Consider the following 16,098-nt stretch of genomic DNA (forward strand, 5'->3'; position numbering starts at 1 on the left):
GTCACCATATTTGTGTAATGATTTTGTAAAAAAAAAAAAAATCTAGAATCAGGATATATTTAAGCATACATTGCTACAGAATACACAGTATTACTAATAATACATTGCCACTGGAACAGCATACTTTTATAAATTCTGTATGCACATTTAAAAAAAACAAACTTTGTTCTATTTTCTTTAAAACAACCAAAAAGGTGGGAATTATATTTCATACATTTTCTTTAAATCTGGAAAGGTTTATGAGACTCATCAACATTTTCTGCAGAAGGTATACAAATACAAAAGAAAAATTAACACACACACAACAGCATAATGGTATCCAAAGATAAATTCAAGAGTGCACAGGTAAGTAAAGATATCCTAAAGCACCTGGGTTCTGTCCTCTGAAAACCTAGGTACACAGTAAAGCTAGTCATTTATCATGACTGACAGGAATAAAAACCAAAACTGTTATACTAGCAGTAACCAATACAAGCCCAAAGGCCAAGAACAGAATTAAAATGCCTCTTCACATCTGCTTTTTCAATGGACCAGAAGTATGAATGCTATCAGCAACCTATGGCACAATGGACTGGGGCCACCTCTTCATTCATGCTGCAGAAACAGTTGAGGGGTTTGTTGCCTACCTTTCCTCCAGTTTGCTCAACTAAAAAAGGCAAAGTTCAGGCTAGAGTTGTTTGTATCTTCCAGCCAGTCAGAAGGGCCTGTGTGTTTAATCTGCCTGTTGATTTGATCACCTACCAGGCACTCCACCACCCCCAGGTCTCATGAAAAGATAAAATGTCTTCAGAGTAATCACATTTCCCATTGCCAGGAGGGATGCAGTTTAATTTAGTGAAGTTAATTTTTTTTCCCAGGAGTGAAAAATAGAAAAGCCAAAAATTTGTATTCTGCATTGCTTACCAACACACACACTTCTTAGCCAAATTAAAACCATTTCAATATTTAAAAAAAAAAAAAAACTGAAACTGGCAATTATGCATAACTAAGATGTATGCCACATAAATTTGGCTTGCCACCATTTCTTCCTGTGTTAAGGTCAAATAGTTGTGTGTACTACCAGTGCCAATGTTCAGTGGATGCCCCTTTTCCCCTTATCCAGTGTAATGCTTTGTATGTTTACTCAGAAGTAAATCTTACCAAGTTCACTGGAGTTTATTCCCAGGGAACTATGCACAGAATCACAGCTTCAGTTAGATTGCAATCCTATTCACACTTTCCTGGGAGTAAGCCCCACTAACTATAATGGGACTTAAGTCTGAGTAGGCATGCATAGGATTGGGCTCTCAATTATCATACATTCTATTGCAATTTTGTATCAAGGTACAATCCCATGCACACATGCATGGGAACAAGTGCCACTGAACTCAAAAGGGCTTGCTCCTGAATAAACCTGCAGATACTGTATAGCACTGTTCAGATTTCATTCTACTACAATCCTTACACAAAAGCTGCCTCTTGTGTAACAGAAAACCCTTGCAGACTGGGTAGCTGTAAAGGGGAAATGAAAGGCAGGGATAGTGAATAGAAAATGCTTAGTCAGCAACTGTTCCTGCAATATGAAAAGGTTAAATGTAAACAGGCACAGTGCCAATGTCTAGATACCTTAGATAGCATCATTATGGAGATGTCTGGTTGTGTACACCTAAATAAAAGGCAGAGTTAGAAGATGATACAGATTTTGGGTAAAACTGAGAGGAATTCAAAAGTGGAGCATATTTTGGGCTCTGTTGTTGGAGGCACCAAGCAAAGAAAAACTTACTCCGGAACTATTAATATCAATTGAATTTATTACAATTTACTAAGCTCCAAGGCACATTACAGTATTCTGTTAACTACAGAAATGTATAAAGGACGAACAGAGCATTTTTTTTTCTCTTCCATGTACAGCAATTTTGCTCTAGTGTTCCAAAGCTTCCGTGCATCAATAAAGCAAAAACGAAAAACACATGAAGTTTTAAAAAACGTTCCAAGATAGAAACCAACTGAAACTTTTTTTCTTTACAAAGTTGCAACAAAAAAACACTCCCAGACCACCCCACCATTTTGCAAACAAACAAAAAAAAAGTTTAAAAAAAACAACAGAAAAGTAAAAGAAAAGTGAAGGACTAACACTCTGGGCTTGTAAAACAGAAGCTGTCACCATTTTTGTAGCAATTTTTTTTTCTTTTAGGCATCAACACTGGCCTTGGCAAAAAAGAAAATGTCTCTTTTTTCCATTTGTCTTCTTTTTAGAGAAGTGCATATACATTTACAAAAATACACAGCAGCAGCAGGTAATCGCTAAGGGCTATTTAACTTGGTACCTAGCCAACACACTGCCAAAGAAATGAGAAACAGGTATGGTGATGTGGTAACCAAAATGATCTCATATTCTGTTCCAACAAAACAAAAAACGAAACAAAAAAACAGCTCAATCCTTCGAATGAAGAAGGGTACATACCTTTGTTTCAAAATATAGAAACATACGACGGAAATAAGGTCTATACATAAGACTAAACTTTTTGCAGTCCTGTCTGGGGCGTGGGGTTTGGATATTCACAATTCTACATCTTGGGGGGGCTGCAGCAGGGTGTTGCTGTTTGTGTTGAGTGTGGGTTGTGTGGTGTGGTGTGGTGTGTTTCAAGGGTCTCTCTCCTTTTTCACTTTGACATCCCCTGCCAAGATGGTGGCGATCTCGCCCTGCATGAAGGCCCAAGGCACGTTGGAGCCGACCAGGGGGCACTTCTCGCCGCTGGGGCAGTAGACCTCGCCGGTGGCCCCCTGGGCCTTGATGCTCTCCCGCGAGCAGGGGAAGCAGAACTTGTGGCTGGGCACGGAGGGGCACTGCACGAAGTGGGTGTCCTCCAAACGTTCGTGGCAAATGGTGCAGCAAAGGGGTCCGCTGTTGGCCATGGGCGAGTCCGGAATGTTCTGGGGGTGCACTTGGTCCAGGCCCGGGTGGGCATTGGGGGGTGGGGGTGCCACCTGCAGGCTCAGGTCCCCATTACGCGAGGCCAGGCGGCGCTGGCCGGGCACAGAGGCGGGCGACACGGGACTGCTGCTGTTCCTGCGCGTGGAGGTGGTCGAGTGCACAGAGCTGCCATCCTTGGGCGAGTGCGCATTGCCCAGCGTGTCGGCCACCGACATGAGGGCAGCCATGGGCGACTGCCCGTTCTGGGGGGCCGACTCCGGTGGGGTGGTCCGGTTGGAGTGGGGCCCCAGCGGCGGGGGAGGAGGGGGTGGCACGCCGGAGAAGCCCCCCGCAGACATGGTGAGCTTGAGGGCCTCGCTCTGGCTGGCCATCCACTGCTGGCGCTGCTGCTCCTCGCTCAGCTTGATGCCCCCCTCCGAGGCTGAGTCTGAGGGCTCGGGGGAGGCTTTCCTCTTGCGCAGACCCCCTCCCCCACCGCCCCCTCCCCCACCGCCTGGCCCACGGCTGGATGCAGGGCCACCAGCCCCCCCAGCTGCGGAGGAGGAAGAGGAGGCTGCGGCCCTGGGCAGGCCGACCAGGGCGGTGGGCAGCAGCGGGCAGGAGGCGTCCAGGTAGGGCTGGGGCAGCATGTCTGCACCCACCAGCTCCTTGAAGAAGCGCACCGACTCGGGCAGGAGGTCGCCCAGCAGGCGCCAGTCCCCGGAGCCGTGCTTCTTCTCGTACTCGAGGTACTTGAAGCCGGAGGAGAGCCCGCGCCCGAAGTCCTTCATGCAGTCCTGGTACATCTGCTTGGCCACCCCGGAGGCGCTGGAGAAGACGGTGCCGGAGCCCGTGGGGTACTCGATGAACAGCTTCAGCTCGTAGTCCAGCCCGGGCTTGGAGACGGCATCGAAGGCGAAGACGCGCCCCAGCAGCGCGTGGTCCTTCTTGAAGCGCACCTCGTAGGGCGTGCAGCCGGCCAGCGTCAGCAGCGTGTCCCGCACCAGCTTGGGCTTGCTCGCCCACTCCTCGGCCCGGTTGCGCAGGCTCTCGCCCAGCTCCGCCAGCGCCTCCGCGTTGCGCTGCTTCTCCTTCAGCTCGCGCTCCTGCTCGCCGCCCCCGCCTCCGCTGCTGCTGGACACGGAGCCGGGCCGCTTCCCGCAGGGGTCGCCGGAGGACGTCGAGGAGGAGGAGGAAGAAGAGGAGGAGGAGGAAGAGGAGGCGGGGGGGCCCCGCGGAGGAGGCAGCGCCACCCCGGAGGCGGCCGGCCCGTTGAGCATCGTCTGCGGGAGCAGGTTGGGGGGCACGTTCAGCTGGGCGCCTCCGCCTGGAGGCATGCCGCTCACCAGCCCGCCGTGCGCCCCTCGCCGGGAGGAGGAGGACGAGGACGAGGAGGAATTGGGGCTCTGGCGGTTCAGCTCCGGCGGCCCGTCATCGGGGGCCTTGGGGAACCCGTTGGGGCCCCCCAGGCCATTGGGCAGGCGCCCGCCCAGGCTGCCCGGGGGCGGCGGGTACTCGAAGCGGCTGCGCTGCTCGCTCAGCCCGTAGCGCTCCAGGCCCGACGGCGCCTTGGAGGAGGCGGCGTCCGCGTGGTTCAGTTGCTGCTGCTGTTGCGCCGCTGCCGCCGCCGCAGCGGCTGCAGCGGCTGCCGCCGCCGCCTCCTTGGCCGAGAGGGAGACCGCCTTGACGCCCACGGGCGGCGGGGGTCCCGGCGAGCGGCCGTCCTGGAAGCAGCCGTGCGCCCGCTTGAGCTGCCGGGCCGTCTCGATGACGAACTCGATGCGGTCCGCGCCCTCGTAGTTGACGCAGCCGCGGCACACGGGCTCGCTGAAGTCCCAGATCATGGCCCAGGGCATCCGCGGAAGGTCGCACAGGTAGCACGACTGCCGCCGGGACGAGGACACCTGCGCCGCCGACATGCTGCCGCCGCTGCTGCGGGGAGGGCTGCTCCTCCTCGACGGCTCCCGGACTGGCTGGCTCCGCTCAGCCGCTGCCTGCTCCGGCCAGCCCTGGCGAGGGTGCCCCTCTTGGCTGCGGCTGGACGGAGGCGCTTCCCTCTCCTGCCTCCACCTGGCCGGCCGGGCTGCGCTTCCAGGGGCAGGCGCTTCTCCTGCCGCTTCCCGGCACTTCTTGGGCTTCTCTACGCGGAGGCTGCTCCTCCTCCTCCTCAGTGGTGGGGAGGGGGAGACGCAGCGCTGGAGAGAGGGCGCTCCGGAAAGCAGCAGCGGTGGTGGTGGTGGTGGCGGCGGCGGCGGGAGGGGGCAGAGGGAAGGGGAGGTCCGCTACCTGCTGCTCCGCCGCTGACCCAAGCGTGGCCGCTTCCCCTACTAGGGCGGGTGGAGGTGGGGGGAGCAGTCGCAACTGGTAGCGGCGGCGGCGGCAGCGGGCCGGCTCTTCGGAGGCTGGGTGGGCAAGCGCGCATCAGGGCGGCTGCATGGTGGCGGGCGGCGGCGCCGCCAGCTGCCCCACTCACATCCTCCAGCGCTCCCCGGAATTCAGACGGGGGCAAGCCGGAGTGGCGCTGTGCGCTGCCGCCGCCCCTCCTCCTTCCTTCCTTCCCCGCGGAGCGCGGCGCTCCATTCGCCTGCCTCTCCCTCTCGCAGCCCAGCCCGGGTGCCACCTGGGTGGAGCAGCGCCCACGTCACCGCCGCCCTCCCTCCGCAGTTCCCCTTCCCAGCCCTGGCTGGCTGGCTGGCTGGCTGAGCGCCTGGCCAGCTCCTTCCCTCCCCTCCTCCCACTTCCTCTCTGGCTACGCACTGGAAGCCCACTCGTGGGGCGGAAATTGCGCATGCTCGGCCCGGTGCCCGTTTCCTCCCTCTCCCTGCACCCCCCCCCGCCCCGTGTACAACAGCTGAAGCTTGGAAACCAAGGACGGGCACACTCACACACACAGAGACAGAGCTATGTTTGGAAATGCAAACACTAGACTCCCCCTCCCCTCCCCTCCCCTGCATGGCAGGTTCCCCAGAGCGACAGGCAGCCAGCAAAGCACATGCAGCATCCGAGTCCTTCCCTCCCCGGCGGAGCTCTCTGCCTGCCCGCCCGCCTCTCGGGTTTCCTCCCCAGTTCCGAGCGGCCGAGCGCTCCCTGCAGCCCCTCTGGCGATGCCACAGCTCCCTGCCCTGCAAACACACGCTGGGGGGCTCGCAGACCTCTCCTTGGGCAGGCCGAGTCCCATTGACCTGGTCGCAGTCATAGCCACACTTTCCTGGGAGTAAGCCCCATTGACTATAATGGGACTTACTTCTGAGTAGACAGAGGATTGGCTGAACATCTGTAGACTTCCTTTCTTTTTTTCCCACGTCCCCGAAGGGCTTGGATTGGGACCAGCTGCCCCCTTTTAAATCCCCCCCTTTTAGATCCCTCTCTGTGTGTTGCCACTTTGCCAACAGTCTGAGGCTAAGAGGCAAAGAAGGAAGGCCCATAGCCAGGGAGACAGACCAGGGACAGACTGCACTTGCTCCCGGTGTGGAAGGGATTGTCACTCCCGGATTGGCCTTTTCAGCCACACTAGACGCTGTGCCAGAACCACCTTTCAGAGCGCGATACCAGAGTCTTTCGAGACTGAAGGTTGCCAATACTACTACTACTGTGTGTTGCCCACGTTGCAAGCAGTGGCGTAGCCTGAGGGGGTGCAAAGTTTTAAGGTTGCCATCCGATCCACACTTTCCTGTGAGTAAGCCCCGTTGACTCTAATGGGACTTACTTCTGAGTAGACGTGCAGAGGATTGGGCTCTAAGCCTTGCAGGGAGATTGGGGCCCCTCCCCCTCCCCTTCCAGGCGGAGGAGCAAATGGCTCCGAAGGGGAGGGGTTGAGGCTGCGGTGAGGCTCCCTGCAAGACTTCGTGCTTTGCACCCCCTCTAGTTACTCCACTGGTTGCAATCCGCTGTCATTATGTCGCAACCCGGTGCGGACCTCCTTGCGAGTAAGCGGCGTCTCTGAATTCAGAAGAAGGGGCTGCAACATCAGTGGGGGGGGAGGGCGGAGAGAGAGAGAATTTGGCGTGCAGGCGGAGGGGCGACTCGCAGTCTGGAGGGCGAAGAGCTTGGGAAGCGCTCAGCGAGGCCAACCCAGGTGAGCGTCTCGCGAATGCGGCGGGGCAGTCTGTTCCCTTCCCCCCCCTCGCCATTGCCAGGCGGGCATGAGGCACCGGATTGCAGCGCCTGCTTGGAAGGCGCCGCCCCATGGCTGTGCGATCTGAGGTCCCTGCCCGGGTTGAGTCAACATTCCCGGGGAGGGGGGGAGGGAACAGACGCTGTGCTGCCCGCCGAGAAACTGCAGGAGACTCTAGCTGGGTGGAGTTGGAGTAATAATATTTACTCGGTTCTTGCAGGGGGGCTCATTGAAAGAGAGAGTCCTCGTTATTAATTCAGAGTATTTATACATATAAGAACATAAGAAGAGCCTTGCTGGATCAGGCCCAGTGCCTATCTAGTTCAGCTTTCTGCCTCTCACAGTGGCCCATCAGATACCTCAGGGAGCACTCAAGATCACAGCCTGGGTCCTGGTGCCCTCTCCTGCATCTGGCATTATGAGATAGCTTGCACTACCCATCATGACTTGTAACTCATGATGGACTTTTCCTCCAGAAATCTGGCCAATCCCCTTTTAAAGGCATCCAGGCCAGATGGCATCACCACATCCTTTGGCAAGGAGTTCCACAGACTAACTACAATCTGGGTAAATTATTTTCTTTTGTCTGTCTACATACCCTTCTGCTTCTTCTTAATCTGGAATAACTACTTTATCCTGCTTCTGTTCACACAAAACACCCAGAGATTAGGACATGTGTTCTTTAATGGTGATCAACACACCTCTGGAAGTGTTTACAAAGCATAACATATCTGTCAGAAGAGCCTTATACACCCTGCCCCTGCCCATATATATATATATCTTTATTCGGCACTCCATCCCTCTATAATCCAGGTAAAATGTGTAGGATTTAAGAAGATAATCTCAAATTTTCATAACTGGCTGCCAAACTTCAGATTCAGGCTGCTTGCTCAAAAGCAATACCAATCAAGTGACAGGGTGGGGGTGTGTTCTGGAAGTGAGTACTTGAAGCTTTGCAGCCAAACCGCTTGGCACAATGGAGATGGTTGTAGTCCCTGAGGAAGTTCCAGGAGATGCACACAACAGAAAGGCAAGATGGAACTGGTTCAGTGGGACAACTGCAAGCTTGCTGTCCTTGAGCATGCTTGCTTGGGAAAAAAATGCCATGAGACTCACCTCCACATGTACACAGTTAGGAGGATCAGTCAACCAATTTTCCAGAGATGGGATCCAGTTGATAACCACCATGGAGAAGCTGTCCAGAAGGTCTTTGTAGTCCTTAGTTCCCACCACTGCAGTTTTAGTCAGGCATCCAAGCAGTTTTCCATCAATCCTGCAGGGTGGGCCAGCAGTCCCAGGACCACCTCAGTATCCTGGAAGTACTGTTGCTTTCGAGAGCCCAGTTGACCTCAAGCAAACTGGCCTTGGGCCAGTATAATCAATCCCAGACCACACTGGTTGCACTCAAAATACTTTATTAATAAAAAATAATCATTACAATAATTATCAAAATTATTTATGTACCATCTTCCTATCAAAGTTTCATGGGGCAGTGTGTGCACAATAAAATAAATGAAATGATGGTTCCCTGCCCAAAGAGCTTACAGTTGTTTTTTTTCTAATTGTAAGCCCTCGGGGGCAGAGAACCATCATTTCATTTATTTTATTTTGTAACCATTTTAGAAAAACCAACAAAAGGCTGAATGCTTCCACGGTGTCCAAGGGTCCTCCATTCAGGCTGCGCTTCCTCCCCCGCATGCTGATCTTCCTGCAGGAGAAGCAGAATTTGGCCATGGCAATAGCAGTAGGGGCTGGAGGCTTCCTCTTCCGGTTCTGCAGTTCCTGGAAGGGGCCGGGCGCTCTTCTGCCTGGCTGCTCTGCCTGCCTCTCCATCTCCTGATCTGGCCGTTTTCCTTCGCTGCACGCACGCTCCTTCCTGCTCAAACAAGCGGGAATCGCTGTGGGACCTTCTAAGCCCAGCCCATTGATGGGCACATCTGAGCCTTGGAGGAGCCACGTCCTATCCACACTTTCCTGAGAGTAAATCTCATTGAACATAATGGGACTTACTTCTGAGTAGACAGGCCTAGGATTGGGCAGACAGGCTCTGCCCATTCTCTTTCCTCCCTGCTGTTACTACCCCTCCCCCCAGGAAGGGCCCTCGCTTCTTGGTTCTGCAGGATCTGGGCTCAGCATGGACAGCATCTCGTCTTGGACAAGGATCTGGTCAAACGACCCAGTGGCGTAACTAGAGGGGGTGCAAGGCGCTAAGTTTTACAGGGAGCCTCATCGCAGCGTGCAAGGGGCCTCTCCTCTTCGGAGCCAGATGTACGCCTCCCCCCCCCCGCCTGGAATGGCTCCGAAAGGGTGGGAGAGAGGCCCCTTGCACGTTGCGGTGAGGCTCCCTGCAAAACTTAGTGCTTTGCACACTCTCTGCTACGCCACTGAAACAATCTTTCTTTGTCTCCCAAGGGCCCCGTTGCTTTTTTTTATCCTTCGTGACTCATCAACATTGATTGTCTGGGGACCTGCCACGAGTTCCTGCTCTGAAAGCCCTTTTCTGGTGGAAAGAGGGACGTCTCATTCCTAGAACCGGCTTGTTTTAATGCTTTGGAAATAATCCTAAAGAAAACAATGCCTCTGAGCATGTACAAAAAAAACCCCTTTTTCCTCCCTAGGGAGCCACCTAGTGGGGGAGGGGTGGCGAAGTGGGGGGACTTCCAGGTCAGAGGATAAGTGTCAGGGAGGAGGGCTTGAGCAAAACTTAGTGCTTTGCCCTCCCCAGCTACGCCACTGCTGTGGATGAGGCATGCACGGGGAGGGAACAAACGAGGAAGCAACGCCACGCCTCCTTTTGGGGGAAATACGGTTAGTCAATTGCAATGGGGGTTACCACGTAGGAAAGAGCCTGATCGGGGAAGGAAGGGAACTGAGCTCGCACGCCGAAGCTGGCTCGTTTCCTGGCGGCGGTGCATGCCTGCCTGCCTGCCTGCCTCTCTAGCGTCCTGCTGCCGCCGACGACTCCTGAGTAACAAGTAGCGCCCGGCCCCTGAGCTTTACATTCATAAAGCAAACCCCCCACCCCAACAGAAGGGGGAAATCCCTCCTGGGGTTTATTTAGCACTCCTGTAATCTGGGAATTAAAATGTACGTCTGAATGAATCAAGGACCAGCCAAAGAGTCCCAACAATGGAACTATTCACTGGGCCTGAACTGGCTCACAACAAACAAGCAGCAAATGGGGGCAAAAGAAACGGGGGGGGGGGCAGCAGGAATGCCTATGGCTGCAATCCTAGGCAGGCTTTCCTGGGAGTAAGTCCCATTGAGCACAATAGGGCTGAGCACACACGCATAGGCTTGGACTCTGAGGTTGCACACTTCCCTGGGAGCAAGCTCCACTGAATACAATGGGGCTTACTTCTGAATAGACATTCACAGGATTGTGCTGTAAGGCAGGTAGCGTTTGTCTGGTCAGTTTCCCAAGCCAGTGGAGAGCCAGCTGCGTATGGCTACCCTTGCCAGAAGGTGGGGGGCGGCGGCCAGAGAAGATCTAGCTTTGGGTGCATCCCTCATCTGCCAAAATCTGCCCCCTTGGAGGAAGGGGCAGTGCGGCCATGCCAGCCTCCGCTTCCATTCTCCTTCATCCCCATCCTCATAGGTGAGCCCCAGACACGAAAACGATGAAGCGGGAGTGGAGGGGAGGAGGGACCTTTCCAGTGCAGTAACGTGGATCGAGGTAGGAGAAAGCACGTGCCCCATTAAGGAGTCGTAAAACAAATGCAGAACAGGGTTATAGATGTCTGGAACAGAAGGACGGGGGGCGGGTCAGGACGCCTGTCTCGGCTCGGAGCGTTGGCTGCCGGCCTGCCGGATTTTCCGCATTACCGTAAATTTCAGAGCAAAATGAACATTCGTCGTCCAGTGGCGTAGCTGGAGGGGGGAAGCACTAAGTTTTGCAGGGAGCCCTATAGCAGCGCGTAGGCGGCCCCTTCCCCTCCCCATCGGAGCCATTCCCTGCTGTGGGAGCAAAACGGAGACTCTGAGGAGGAGGGGTTCCTTGCAGGCTGCGGTGAGGCTTCCTGCAATACATAGTGCTTTGCACCCCCTCTTGGTACGCCACTGGTCATCAGCTCAGCTCTCTCTCTCTCACACACACACACAGGTGCATTGAATGTGAATGATTGTGGATCATCCCATAGGAAATCTCGCTTGTAGGGCAAGTAGGTGTCTTTTGCCCTAAATGGAGTCCACTAAACAAAACATAGGCCTCTTCCTCCTCCTGTGCTCAGGACCCACATCACTGCAGCCCTGCTGGTTTCTTTTTATTTATTTATTTAACAGGGACAGCAACAAAGCATATGGCAGCACCTTCAAGCCCAATCCCTTGAGGTTGGCACAAGCTTCGGTGGACCCCAGTGTCCACTTCCTAAACCAGGGATCCCACTTCCTTCATTGTCCTCTTAAGCCAGAGATCTCACCTTCAGGCAGGGTGACCAGATGTCCTCTTTTTCCAGGACACGTCCTGGAAAAGAACTTAAATGCCTTCCTTTTCCCTGTGAGCAGGCAGCACAGAGCCTTCTTGTAATTCATAAATTATATCTAATATAGTTTTAAATGTAATAAGTAATATAGTGTTTAAATTAACCACATGAAATCAATATGCCTGTGCTTTGAGCTGTTGTCATGTCCTACATTTTTCTTGGGTGTCCTACATTTGGGGAGCCTTGTCCACTTTTGCAGTTATGACATCTGGTCATCCTGCCTTTAGGTGACCCCCCAGATTCATCCCCTGGTGCAGCGAAGGGTTTGAGGGAGGCAAGGAGGGAGGGAGGGAGAGAGAGAGAGATCAGGCGAGAGATCTGCTGTGGATCAGCCAAGCAGCTGCTTTTGTTTTCCAAAGGGGGGGTGTGGAGAAGGGAATCGCGAAGAGTGTGCCGAGGAGGGAGGCCGGGGAAAGAAACGTGTGTGCCTGGATTCCACCAATGAAGGAAGGAAGGAAGGAATGAATGAATGAAAGATCGTGGTCACATGAAAAGTGCTCCTCGACGCTGCCAGAAGGTGTCTGTCAAAACACCGAAATTACCCAGAGTAGGCGAGCAGGAACGCCCTTCTGGGGTTCAAATTCCTCTCACGCGAGAAGGGGCTCTCCCTTGTACGCCCCCCCCCCGCGTTTTGTCTTACCTAGAAAAGCCTTCTCAATTACGGCCTCCTCTGAGATGTCGTGGCCCCAGTCCCGTGGCGTAGTTGGGGGGGGCAAAGCACTAAGTTTTGCAGGGAGCCTCAACGCAGCGTGCAAGGGGCCCCTCTCCCTCCCTTTGGAATCTCCGTTTTGCTCCCACCACCTGGAATGGCTCCGATGGGGAGGGGCCCCTTGCACACTGCGGTGAGGCTCCCTGCAAAACTTAGTGCTTTGCCCCCCTCTAGCTACGCCACTGGTCCCCAGTCATTCGCATGGGCGAGGGCTCCACTGGGTCCCTTCCAGTAGGAAGCACCGCCAAGCCACTTCACCTTTAGAACCAACCACCCCAAGGCGTGCACACCAATACTGCAGCCATGTGTCCACATGCACTTGGGAGGAAGCCCCGCTTGAACCCGAGGACAACCCATCCCAGGTTGTTGTGATCAGCGTCATACAGCCCAATCCTAGGCATGTCTACTCAGAAGTAAGTCCCATTAAAGTCAATGGGGCTTACTTCCAGGTAAGTGTGGATAGGATTGCAGCCTCAGAGCCCAAGCCTGTGCCTCACTACTCAGAAGTAAGTCTCATTATAGTCAATGGAGCTTACTCCCAGGAAAGTGGGTATAAGATTGTGGCCTCAGGGCCCAATCCTATCCAACTTTTCAGCACAGGTGCAGCCACAATGCAGCCCCAAGGGAAGAGAACAAATGTTCCTATACCTTGAGGAGGCCTCTTTGACTGCCTCCCCACACTCCAACACTGGAAAATTGGATAGGATTTGGCCCTGTCTTTTAACGCCTGATGGTGTTCCCAGCTCAGACCTCCCATCACTTTCGGATTCATTGCAGCCCTGCGAGGCTGGCCACGGACCAGTGTCAATGGGCCCTCGAAGAAGGGGGGGGCGGGACAGCCTTTTCCTGCAGATGCTCCAGAAGCGAGGTCTGCTCTCTGGCCTTCCCCCTCTTTGCCCTTCATCTCGCCCACTCCTCTCTGGCTCACGCCCCGCCTCCCCTCCCTCTCCATAGCCTGTGCTCAGTCCTCCTCCTGGGAACGTAAACAATCAACACCACTAAACCAACACAAGCAGTGATTTCTCTTCCCCAAGGCTATTCCCACGAGGGACACTGGCGATGGGGCAGAATCCGTCAGGCATGATTAGCTGGGTTACCAGCAGCAGCAAGCCAGCTGCCCTCCCCACCCCTTCCCCCACTGGATTGTTGATTTAAAATGTGTTCCCCATCATTAGAACCTAAGAGCCCTGCTGGATCAGGCCAAAGGCCCATCTAGTCCAGCTTCCTGTATCTCACAGTGGCCCACCAAGTGCTTCAGGGCGCACACAAGACACAACCTGGTGCCCTCCCTTGCACCTGGCGTTCCCAGGTAGCCTACTTCTAAGATCAGAAGCTTGCACTTACCTACCATGACTTGTAACCCATGAGGAACTTTTCCTCCAGAAATTTTTCCAATTCCTCTCTTAAAGATATCTAGGTGAGATGCTGTCACCATTTCCAGTGACAAGGAGTTCCACAGACTAATTACACTGTGGGTAAAGAAGTATTTTCTTTTGTCTGTCCTGACCCTCCCAACATTCAATTTTAGTGGATGTCCCCTGGTTCTGGTGTTGTGTGAGAGGGAAAAGAGCATCTCTCTATCCACTCTATCCATCCCCTGTGGCTGGATGGCACAGAGAAAGAGAGAAGCTTGAGGCTGCAATCCTATCCACACTTTCCTGGCAGTAAGCCCGGTTGACTCAAATGGGACTTACTTCTGAGTAGACCTGCATAGAATTGGGCTCTTAGACCTCTACTCCTGATCAGGAGAATCAAAAATAAAATATACTGTTTCCCCCCAAGTGGGAATGAGAACATTATGACAAAGACCATTTTTAAAGGAAAAATACAGTGGAGGAGGGGAAGGGAATGAAATCTCAGCTATTTGGTAGACTACATGATATGCATCACAACCTGCTATTGGAGAGAGTTGGTTCATTTCCACCACCACCTCCCAATATCATTCCCTCCCCCTTATGATTAAATGGTATATTCCTCATTATAGATGCTCATTTAACACAGCGCTTTAAAAGGACAAGCAGGGGGAGGGCAAGTAGCTTTTGGTAGGAGCTGACGGTTTTCATTTTTATCTGATTTCAAGAGGAAGCAGAGAGAGAAGCAGATTCAAGATATTTTGCTGTTTAAAAAAAAAGCTAGTGGGAGCATTAGTCAAGAAAACAATGTGCTCCTCTTTCAACATGATTGACCAAAGTTAAGCATTTCTAAGGTTGCAATTCTAAGGAGGCAGCATTTGTGGAAACTAACTGTATGTTATAATTGATATACATGGGCTGTGGAGTCCATAGCTCCTATTTGTTTTACTGGGAGAATTAATACATAGGAATTCATACACAGGATAATTAATACATTAATTACATGTTTTAATTAAGACATTAATACATAGGTGCTCAAAACTTCACTGGGACATGAAACATGAAAATCACTGAGCTGACCCATGCCTGTGGCCAACTGTGGTGGTGGCCTCAGGCAACAGACTGCTCAGGGGAGGGGGCATCTATCTCTGCCTTCCCACTCACTTCTACTGCTCATCCTCCTCTTCTATTCTCTATACTGGAAAAGGGGGGAAGAGTGGAAGTGTAGAGGAGGGGAGAGTGATGGGGTAGGGTCAAGAGCTCTTTGAGAGGATCTGGCACCCCTATAAGAATGCACCTCGCTGTCATCCCCCAATCTAGTGGGTACTTATGCTACCACAACTCTTGCTGTTGTCCTTGCTTCCTTGCCCTTCTGGCTGCTTAGGAAAGCAGCTGAGCAGGCAAGGAGAGGGGGGTCAAGGCAAGGCAGAGGACAGTGATCCACGCCATCTCTTTACCTCTGTCACCATCTCCTTCCTCCACACCATCCTGTTTAAAATGAAAAGGATGAGCAGAACAAGCTCAAAGCTCCCAGCATTTTACTTTATTCTCAACAAAATGGTGCAGAGAAAGGGCCACTGGAGATCAAGGTAGAGGTGAGCTCTTTTCTTCCTCCAGTGGCGCTACAGGAAGAGGTGGGCAGCTTCTGCCATTTCCAGCAAGTGGGAAGAAGATTGGAGAGCCCACTGAAATGGCTTGGTAGGTACTTAACTGAAGCGGGGGGGGGGAGGGAGCGGCAGGCAGATGCATTGTGTGGGGCTCTCTTCATCAGTTTGCCTCTCCCCTCTAACTCACCACTTGGAACAGCCACTTCAGTCAGCCTCACTGCTAAGCCAGCCTTGGCTCCAGCCTTCAGTTCTTTCTTTTGCAGTTCAAGGAGTGGGAGGAGCAGAAGCTCTCACACCACCAGATAAGGCCAGGGGCAATATTTGGCACATTACTTCAGTGCCAGGAAGTTTTGGGTCAGCCCTGGCAAGTCATTGTTCCTTAATCTAACCTTACAGGGCTGTTGTGATGATAGGAGAGAACGATGTTCTAACAGCTGCCTTGTGCTCTCTGGAGGAAATAGCTCTCATAACTCAAAGTATTTGTTCTAGGCTTACTAGTTGTTGATATAAGTTTTGGAAACCCACAGGTCTATGTATATATATGGGGGGGGGAAACATAAGAAAAGACCTGCTGAACCAGGCCAAACGTCCATCTAGTCCAGCTTCCTGTATCTCACAAAGGCTCACAAGCTGCTTCTAGGAGCACACAAGACAACAAGGGACCTGCATCCTGGTGCCACTCCCTTGCATCTAGCAAGGGATCTGGAAGTGATTTTCAATTTACGTTTGTTGTGAACATCCAAAATTATATTGCTGGTTCAAACAAAGCGTGGCTCATTCACAGAACAATCCTATGCAGGTCTACTCAGAAGCAATTCCTATTGTGTTAAGTTGGGCTTGCTCCCAGGAAAGTGTGCATAGAATTGCAGCCTCAGTCCTCTGTCTCCATCTGTGGCTTCTCAGATGCCCCTGCGAGAAGCACAAATGGAACATGATGAAATT

The 16,098-nt window shown here is 52.9% G+C and overlaps 1 protein-coding gene across 1 annotated transcript; it reads right to left on the reverse strand.

The window, feature by feature from the left end:
* Window positions 1-1,772: 1,772 nt before the first annotated feature.
* IRF2BPL (interferon regulatory factor 2 binding protein like) lies at window positions 1,773-5,500 on the reverse strand. The gene has a single exon (XM_066627638.1). The coding sequence runs from the start codon at window positions 4,810-4,812 to the stop codon at window positions 2,623-2,625; it is 2,190 nt and encodes a 729-aa protein (XP_066483735.1). The 5' UTR covers window positions 4,813-5,500; the 3' UTR covers window positions 1,773-2,622.
* Window positions 5,501-16,098: the final 10,598 nt, after the last annotated feature.

Source organism: Tiliqua scincoides, chromosome 1 (genome assembly GCF_035046505.1).
Source record: "Tiliqua scincoides isolate rTilSci1 chromosome 1, rTilSci1.hap2, whole genome shotgun sequence".
NCBI lineage: Eukaryota > Metazoa > Chordata > Lepidosauria > Squamata > Scincidae > Tiliqua > Tiliqua scincoides.